At 36.5% G+C, this 9,655-nt stretch overlaps 1 protein-coding gene across 1 annotated transcript; it reads right to left on the bottom strand.

The window, feature by feature from the left end:
• Positions 1-566: 566 nt before the first annotated feature.
• LOC124636157 lies at positions 567-9,149 on the bottom strand. The gene is made up of 5 exons (XM_047172094.1): positions 9,137-9,149; positions 7,617-7,771; positions 3,313-3,465; positions 2,206-2,368; positions 567-772 (listed from the first exon to the last, which is right to left on the bottom strand). Exons 2-5 carry the CDS (start codon positions 7,692-7,694, stop codon positions 654-656), a joined length of 513 nt encoding a protein of 170 aa, XP_047028050.1. The 5' UTR covers positions 7,695-7,771; positions 9,137-9,149; the 3' UTR covers positions 567-653.
• Positions 9,150-9,655: the final 506 nt, after the last annotated feature.

Below are 9,655 nucleotides of genomic sequence, written 5' to 3'. Positions count from 1 at the left end.
TTGGTGTGCGCCATTGTGGTGAAAAGCGCGCAATTTTCCGCGCGGCGCGCACACGACGTTTAATTGTTCCCCCGCGTGTCTGCGCAACTTTGACGTAACGTTACTGAATGAAGCTTTGTTCTTTTGTCTGGTGATGATGCTGCTGATAGGGTTAAGTAGACCGTCTTCATTTAGAAGGAGGAGATTAAGCGAGTACGCAATTCCTCTAATGTAGTGCCTCTTTCTAAAGTAATTTAATTAACTAAGTATTGCAATGGTTGTGTGGCTTGTATAGTTTGGAAAGACAATAGTTATGACACTGAACAAAACCAAGACATTGAATTTAAAAAATGCTTTAAAAGGAACCACTACAGATGAAAAACTGTTACTGAAAAGAGTCACAGAATTGTAACCGTTGTGATAGCTTATTGCTTCAAACTGCGTAGGTAAACAAACATCTGGAGGCTTATTTATTTCTAGACAGGTATTATCCATATTATTCCCAGTATCTTAGTATCCTTGTCATCAATCATTTCAAGCATATTCCTCCCAAATACTCTCAATAAAAAAATAAAAAACCAAAAAGCTTCCTATAAAAATATAATTTAATTAATAACTAATTAAACATAAATAGTGTTAACATTAAAGCCTATAAGTCTATATTCGAATCGTCTCTATACATAGTAGTACTGCGTCTTCGCGTGCCGCAGCATGTGCTTGTTCGCCCAGTAGTTCTCCAGCACCAGCTCCTGTCTTCTGCTGTTCACGACCACCGCGAAGTATAGCAGGAGAGCTGAAAATAGAGAAATGATACTTTAGATTCTGATATATTTATGATACGTTTTACGAATGTTATAATTAGGAACTCAGGTCATGAAGAAAATACCTTTGTATTTGTTAAGAATATAAAAAATCTGCCTTGGATTTGGTTATTCGATTGTGCTATAGCCTGTTAAGCTATCATTGTCTCAAAATTTTGAACGATATAAGAGGCACAAGCGAAAATAAATTAACTAAGACACTGGTCAAGAGAGCCTTTTTAAACTCAACTCTCTTTTTCTAATACTCAAAAGAAAATAGTAATACGATTCTTATGAAGAAGACATTGCATTTTTTGAACATCACAGAAAAAAAAATTACATCACAGGAAAAAAAAGAAAACCGCTGTCGGTATTACTGGGGAGGAATTTACGAAATCTTACAAAATCTCAACTTTTGGACTTAATCTACACTTTAATTTACACAAGTTCATTGACCTCACGTCTACACTTACACCAAGAAGTGTCTTATCGTAACAATAGTTAAGTACCGACATTGTTTGAGGTTATGCTCGGTGCGTTCGAAACTGGCGTGAAATGGCGACGCTGCCTGCATTTCTATTGTAATTGTGGTCGCCCTTTCTTATCTGCACATTGTTGTACACAAAAAAATAATGTACAACCTAACTACTAGTATGTCACGCCCTGGGATGATTGCGGTTAAGCAATGGTGAAAGATGTTTAGAAAATTGGGTCCTTTCCTAAGCGGTGAGGAGACACTTTTGTTTGAATATCATGTAGTGTAAGCAAGACTTCTCTGATTTAAGGATGGGATATCATCATGTGGGTACTTTTCTCGCTCTGGAGCGTAAGAAGGTGTACGAGTCTTACCATGACTTACCGTCCATTTGACTTTCAGTATACGGGACTGTAGTAGGTAACTTGTATTGTCTACTATATGAATAGTCCATATTTTTTTCTTTCAAATGCGGCTCTATGGTCAAGTTAGGATGCATTTATCAGTTAATGTCATTTTAAAATATCTAGACATAGTTAGTTTTTTAGAAAGACATAATTTACTTGCATGATAAATTGATTGTGTAGGATCGATTCGATCGATCGATTCGATCACATTTTAAAATAATGTTAGCTGCTTAATCGGGGAATCCACATTATCTACAGAGCAATGACATTCATAACAATTATTGAATTCAATGATACCTACTAAATGTCATATTCATTTCTGCGTTATAAGTCGTAAGAGTATATCATCCATGAATTAGGTAATCGAAAATGTAAAATAAGTGGTTCAGCGACCAAAAGATAGTCAATGTCCAGTATTTACTTTTAATTACCATTCAAGAATGATCAACATTTTGATGACGATTGCCTATTGTAAAATGCAAAAACGGATTCACACCAACAAACTCACCAGCTACACATACAGACAAACACACATAACTCTCACCTGAATAAACAAAATACACGGATATAACAGCACTGGCTTCGGTGATGGTGTCGACGTCTCTGTTGAAGGTGAGCAGCACCATTCCGGCCACCGTCAGCACCAGCAGCACCAGCCCCTTCCACCACGCCACCACCAGCCACGGCCACGTGAACTGCGGCTTGCGCTGGAAACATGTGTGAAGGCTTTAGATAAACAGCTCGTGGAATGTGGTATTTTTTGGAAGGTATTGAGGAGGGCCTTTATGCAAGACATCAGACACAAGCCGGTATCTGAAGTTTCAAAAAATGTCAGTGAAAAGCTAATGTTGATTTTGCGAAAGTGAAATTCTCATATAGCAAAAAACAAAAATGTTCGGTTGAGCTGTACATGCATGCGAGCAAAATGTCGTCTATAATAATTGAGATGTGCTAAGGGAATTAGGAATCTCTGTAACTCAACCGAATTTTTAAGCAGTTTTGTTTGCAATTACTAGACTAGACCAGAAACTCAGTAACAAGCCAAACAAAGTGATTTGTATAACTGGCATGAAAATAAATCTTTGCCATTCACACTACTGTAAATAAATAGAACAATACCTATAGTGTCGATACAAACAAATAACATCGTCAGCCGTAGGATTACAAATACTTGAGATAACGTAATGCCACACCTTCTTATAATCACTATGCTTACTACATTATGAAGATTGTGCAAAATATTAGTTCCTTTTGATATTCTAGTTAGGTACAAGTTATTTCTGATATGCAATCTTGTAGATAAACTCATTTTTAATTAGATTTGATGAAGTAAGAATGCTAAATCCAACTTAATAAGGTTATCATGTTTTGATATTTATTTCAGCAGATCAGTTTAAAGGACAATTTAACTTTCAGATTATCTGGTAAACCACCACTTCCTTTTCTTAAGCTTGACTTTGATTTCAATCCAATTACGATCGATTTCTATAACCGAACTATCCGTTGCTGTGCGATTAGAGATTGAATTTTGAACTAGCTCCATCAAACTGCAATCTCTAATCGCCAAGTATTTTCTATACTTGGCGATCCACCGTTAAACAGTTGTAACTATAACATCACAAAATTAAATCAACAATCATAAATTCCTTACCTTAAAAGCGCCATGTATAAGCAGGCTGCCTATAAATATCTCCACCACGGCCAGTACAGCCAGGGTCGCGTAGAAGATGAGCCGGGTCTGCGGGAGGGACTCGCTCATCACGGCGAGGGGCGCATAGATCAGCACCGCGCATACTGACAGCGCCTGTGAGAGAAGACTGGTTAGTAGACACTTCAGCTGTTTGTATGAGATAGTAGCTTGTTTGTTTGTTTGGATAAGGATTAAAGTACTTATTGATAATGGGTCTGATGTCTAGTCGTGAGCTGTGTTCAGTTGGTACCAGAATGTTTTATATAATGAAAATATGCGGATTTTATTGCCCGTTCTTCTCCATAGGAAAGGAAGCTATGAGTTATACTCTACAGTAGGCACTTTACTAAAGGTAAACAAAATCATAGGACAATGAAATGCAGCTAAAATGAAATACCTACTGTTAATAATACCAATGACGTAATCGATTGAATCATTATTTTAAGCAGTACAAATGATTTTTTTTGTTTCTACCCTTAATTTAAAGCTAAAAGTATAGGCATTCAAACGAGACCATAAACATTTACTGTAAATATTGTATCTTTCCCAATCGTTGTATTTGTATAGCGCAAGGGGTGATTCCATTTTTTGCTCGCGAGTGTATATTTGCGTAAAAATCCATATCAAGATAGTTTACCCTTAGAAAGTTTGCTACTCAAACGGATTTTATGTTCGCCTCCTGGTTCTAAGGTAAGTACTGGCTTATTGATTTCCAGCCAAATCGGTTTAGCCGTTCTTAGGATATAAATGATGTAACTCACGGCCAGTTTCTTCATCAAAAGATAAAGTTAAAGTAATGTCTAAAGTAAAAGTAACGGTCAAATTCATTATTTTCAAGGCTAAAGTGACAGCAAAACTAATAGAAAAATTGAATTTGACCGTTACTTTTACTTTAGACATTACTTTGACTTTAACTTTGGCTTTAACTTTTAATGAAGAAACTGGCTGTTAGTATTACAAAGTCAAGTCATATTTTTTTTTGGCAGTGGGAAAATCCTCATAGACTTCCCTCCACCTGGGGTCGGTGGAGGGGGTGTGCCAGACTCTTACCGGCTAAAAACCCACCCAGTGTTGCCTTCTATTACTTACCTATTGTCGAGGGCACGGGTATCGCCAAAGCATTCTTCCGCACCCCCGACAGGTATTGGCCCGCCAGATGTTCAAAGGCGAAGTCAAGTGATATTATACGCCTCAGAGTAATCAAAGATAGACTTAAAGTAAAATTAAAATAGTTTTAAGTAGTTGGTAAGAATACATAGCACGCGTATCAGTTTTTTTTTGTTTAAAGCGTAATTAAAATTAGTGACACATTAAAACCTTGAAAAACCAAAGTTCAGAGTCAAAATGTTAGTCGTTTATTAGTTTTTTGACTTCATTCTTATCTCCCTCTTGTTATATACGTCAGAAAAGATAGCATATGGCACTTAGTTTAGTTTACCCAGTATATGAGCTGGAATTAGATCATAAGGAAGTGCTCTCCTTTGTAAAGTAAATGATCTCGATGGGTCATTGTGAAAACAAACGTAAACAAACATTATGTCACGCCTTTAGTACCACATTCCATTAGGACATTCCTTTTCGTTAAGAACGCAAGTGAGTCCTATAAGAAAAGGAAAAAGATGTTGGGTTTATATCAAAGGAAATGCCATCATTTCCTATATAATGATTTGAAATTACGATTCGTCATTCGACGTTTTGCATTAAGTTCAGGTAAAGTAAGAGTAGTTTTTCAAAAAACGATACATATTTACTACATTTTTCAGACTCGTTGTATTTCAAAGATGTTTCCAAAAAGCCTAAATATATCTCACAAGCAGGATACATTGTTTACAAGACGAAACAATGCTACATAGTACGCTACATAGTAGCATTGTTTCGTCAAACAAACACAAATGCAATGGTATCAAATAGATAGGTAATCAATAATATATTTTCTTTACGCTACCTACGAATGAAATCAAAATAAAACCTGCAATCCTACTAACCTCGCACAAACCAGAAGCTAGATCCTTCTAGATCACCTTCGCTAAAGGTTAAGGGTCTAGCGATCACACTGTGGTTTATTACTAGCTATTACTAAGTAGCACACGTGATGCACTGGGTAATAACGTTTGTAATTAGTGGCTTATCAGACGCTTGTGTCTACAATCAATTTATTCCTGCACAGTTTAGTAATGCTATCTTTCACACTTACACCTTATGGGTACTTAAAATCTTGACTACCTATATTATTTTCACACTTAGGTATGAAATTCATTGCTGATGAATCAATTGTCTGTCTGTGTGTCTGTTGTTATTAAATAGCGTAAATAAAAACGATTATTTCATGAAGTTACTGAAGAATTTGTTTGCTTGAAAATGGCTCACTGAAAGAATTTGAATTGAATTGCTATTATGATTTAACAGAGAAAAATAAATAAATATTTACATGATCAGTTGTCTGACGGAATTCGAGCTCTAGTAATGAGAGAATCAGTGAAAGAATCGAATACCAATTAGAATGATTAACCTAAGACTTAGGACGCAATTAACTTCATATCACGTTATTTTATGATCTAATTATCGTCTTACGCAGTTAATAGAAAGTGTGAGATCAGCACTTAATATAATTGAGGAAGTTATAAAGGACATCTTATATCTAGATGAACGCCATATTTGGTCATGTTTACGATCGTACTGGTGATATGTAGTTATTTTACACTAATGGCTGTTTCAAATGGTCATGTTCTATCTGATTGGCTATTGCCATTAATCTTTAAGTTAAAACTCTATTCAAGTAGGTACTTTAGGTTTGCGATTTTCTCATTAAGAGCTCCCTGCAAAGTTTTAGTGGGCCGATAGTTGGGGGCTGATAAATCACTATGGAGATTAATAATGGTAGAATGCATATAAAACGATTAAATATTAAGTCGGCATCAAATCGACTGAAAACTACTAATATTATAAAGCTGAAGAGTTTGTTTGTTTGTTTGAACGCGCTTATCTCAGGAACCACTGGTCCGATTTGAAAAATTCTTTCAGTATTAGGTAGCCCATTTATCGAGGAAGGCTATAGGCTACTTTTTATCCGGGTTCGTGCCGAGGTTCCCACGGGATGCGGGTGAAACCGCTGGCACGAGCTAGTAAAATATATTTTCCAATCATCGCGTTGTTTGACCGCTGACTGTTTAGTCCGCAGTGTACGGGTACCACCATTTAATACTTGAATGTCCTCGAGTTTTACTATTTATATGTTTGTCGATAACGTAACAATATTGATTCATATAGGTATTGTTGTTTATAGCATACCGTTAACTTGTAAAATTGCGCAAACAATAACTGTTATCTGGTTCCAGTATTCGCGTTAAACTCACTCCCAATCGGTACTTGACTCATGTTCCGAGAACTTATGTATGTATCGATTGTTAATATTTTATCGATATTATTTTTTCCTCTACTACTTACTCAGGAAGTAAAGAATTATAGTCTTTTGTTGTGAAGCGACTTTTAAATGACTTTTAATTATCTGCTTATGCACTAAGTAGCTAGCGCGTTAAATCAGGTGCGATAATTATATTTTTTGGTATTCACGTGGATTATCCGCATGCAGAATTGATGCACCCTAATGCACCCTGATGCACCCCTGCATAAAGACTTTGCCATGATCTATACTAATATGATCAAGTTGAAGAGTTAATTATTTATTTGCTTGCTTGAGCTCGCTAATCTTAGGAGGTACTGAAACGATTAGTACTTTTTTTTCAATGTTAGATAGTCCAGTTATCGAGAAAGGCTACATATGATCACGCTAAGACCAATAGGAGCGGAGCACCGATGAAGAATATTTCAAAATCGGAGGATTTTAGACAGTAGCACGTGGACGAGGTCGCGGACGAACGCTAGTTTCACGAATAAAACTGGAGCATTAAAAAACAAAAGAAAACTATTGTATTTTAGATTTACAAACGTCAAGTTGTTAATTAATCACGTCTAATTTTAGTCGCACTTAGCATAATTAGTTCTAGATAATGACTGAATTACACATATCTATGCAATCATTGCTTTAAATAGTCTGCAAGTCTACATATAACTTGGACAACACAAACAAGTAAACCTTCATACCGTATCCATTGAGGTACCAATATATCGTCCAAGAAATCTTTATGGATAAAAATATAGCAGACACCAACTTCCAATGAAAGATTCCTTCATAAGAAACATAAACACTGATTTATATCACTTAACCAGCAAGTAATGCTAGTTTAACTTCACACTTGGATACTAACTGTGTACACTATGCCGATGATCTTGGTTCCCAGCTCGAGGCTGAAGCAGCAGCAACAGTTGTCCACATCCAGACACATGTTTGTTTACTAATTAATCGAGTTAATATTATAATTAAGTGACAATTGTCCGTGTCGTGTGGCCGGCGCCGCTCGTACTCGCGAACTGATTAGATTCCCTTAACTCGCACTATCTGCCGCGTAGGGTGTGAGGACCAATTATGAGTAGTGTGTTAATCTTTGCACATACTATAAATGTTAAGTTGTAAATGGAATTTACGTTGAAATGTGAGTTTGCACTTTTTGGGGAATTTTAGTGTTATGCTGAATTCTTGCATAGATTTTTCAACTATTAGTAAGGTGTCTTGCCGAAATAGATATGTGAGTAGTCGCAATTTCACCTGCCTATCATATTTAATTAGATAACTGTGCTTCGTATATGAATTAACATCTTAAGGTTCCTTTTCACTAAACAAAAACTCGAGCGCTCTCCCTACAGAATTCAGCTAGTGAGATAAGCACAGGTACATAACGTAAGGTTACTGTATACTTACTGACTCACAAGCGCCGGTCTAAAATAATTATTTAAACATTTATCCTAATGCACAGAAGTAGCAAGAATTATGCAGACATAAAAATAAGTAGGTATCTATATACTTAGAGGGGTCCTACATCCGAAGAAGGACATACATAAAGGATTGTGAAGATGACGAGGAAGTAAATCTTATAAGATTTACAAAGAAAATCTCGCTTTATTCATCTTAGCAGTTTGTTAGTGTTTACTCATCATATCAGCAAGGTCATGCCTAGCACAGGTTAAGGTTGCTACGTCTACTGGTTGCATAACTTGTGACGTCTGACACAAGAGTGAGGATGCAAGGGTTCTGACAGCCGACACCACGAATTACTGCAGCGCTACTCCTTAATAAGGAAGTCACACAAATCGTCAGTTTACAAGTGGGTCTCTAGGTAAAACGGAACTCAGGAATTGCATGCAACTGCACTCGTTTTGACGAATCCGAGTAATGTGTCATGCACTATGTAGTAGTACTGGTTATCGAGATGTATTTTCTTGTAGATTGATTCTGTTATCGATAAAAAATCTGTATGTTGTAAGTCTACGAGTACGTCTGTCGTATTGTTAACACTCTGCGAAGGCCGGAGAAGGACACTTAAAATTTATTTGGGTTTCGGAAGTTTTTCTTGGAGATGTGGTTTAAGACTAGTCTTGTGTATTTCACACATTCTGTGGCAGTCAAATACAAATATTCAACATTCAGGTACTCTAATTGCTTATCTGGTATGCTGCCGATAACAGAACACTTTGGTTGCTTTGGTCATCAGTGATAAAATAGTCATTAAACTGCAATTACGTAGGTGCTTCCCGCGACCTTTTGTTTTTTGTTTTATATTACGCATGAGATAAATTGTTAAACAAAGCTGAAGATTTATTAATTTACGTTTTATTTAAGACAGTACCTAACTTGATCCGGACTTTAGAAAACACTTCTATAGGTTGTGACATCGGAAGAGCACGGAAACGATTGCGAACACCCTAAAACTTATCGATAATCGCTCAACTCAACAATAATTAGTACAAATTGGACAATGCGAGATATCGAATCAGGTACGCAACCGGCAACAGTAGTACCGCGATGCATCGTTATCAGTCGCGAAATCATGGCCGCGATACAACAACATTATAGTGATAAGGCACCCTTGACGCCGAGCGAACGTGATCGCTAACATTCATAATAGCCAGTAATAGCCACACGGATGGTTTATAAATAAATCTCCAAAACTCGTTACGCTAAACAGAGATGGGTGTGCCCATGATCGATAAATGCTGCTACTGCGCCACTCTACACACGGGAACTTTGATAATTGGATACGTTTACTCAGTAAGTCCTTTTTTTATTGTTATAATCCCATTTTGACAGTTTCAGATTAACGATACAGTTTTCTTTGGCAATGTTTGTTTCCATTTTCTTTATTATATTATAACATAAATTCCTGCCATTAGAATGATTCTGTAAGTGTAA

The sequence above is a fragment of the Helicoverpa zea genome, chromosome 14 (genome assembly GCF_022581195.2).
Source record: "Helicoverpa zea isolate HzStark_Cry1AcR chromosome 14, ilHelZeax1.1, whole genome shotgun sequence".
NCBI classification, from domain to species: domain Eukaryota; kingdom Metazoa; phylum Arthropoda; class Insecta; order Lepidoptera; family Noctuidae; genus Helicoverpa; species Helicoverpa zea.
This window is presented reverse-complemented; position numbering and strand designations above follow the sequence as displayed.

What these genes read in the sequence shown, in the direction of transcription:
- LOC124636157 (XM_047172094.1), bottom strand. Translation starts at nt 7,694, where the DNA reads ATGTGTCTGGATGTGGACAACTGTTGCTGCTGCTTCAGCCTCGAGCTG. An exon ending in TCATCGGCATAGTGTACACA is followed by an intron (nt 3,466 to 7,616) that starts GTTAGTATCCAA and finishes CTTCTCTCACAG; the next exon opens with GCGCTGTCAGTATGCGCGGT. An exon ending in CGTGTATTTTGTTTATTCAG is followed by an intron (nt 773 to 2,205) that starts GTGAGAGTTATG and finishes CTCTATTTTCAG; the next exon opens with CTCTCCTGCTATACTTCGCG.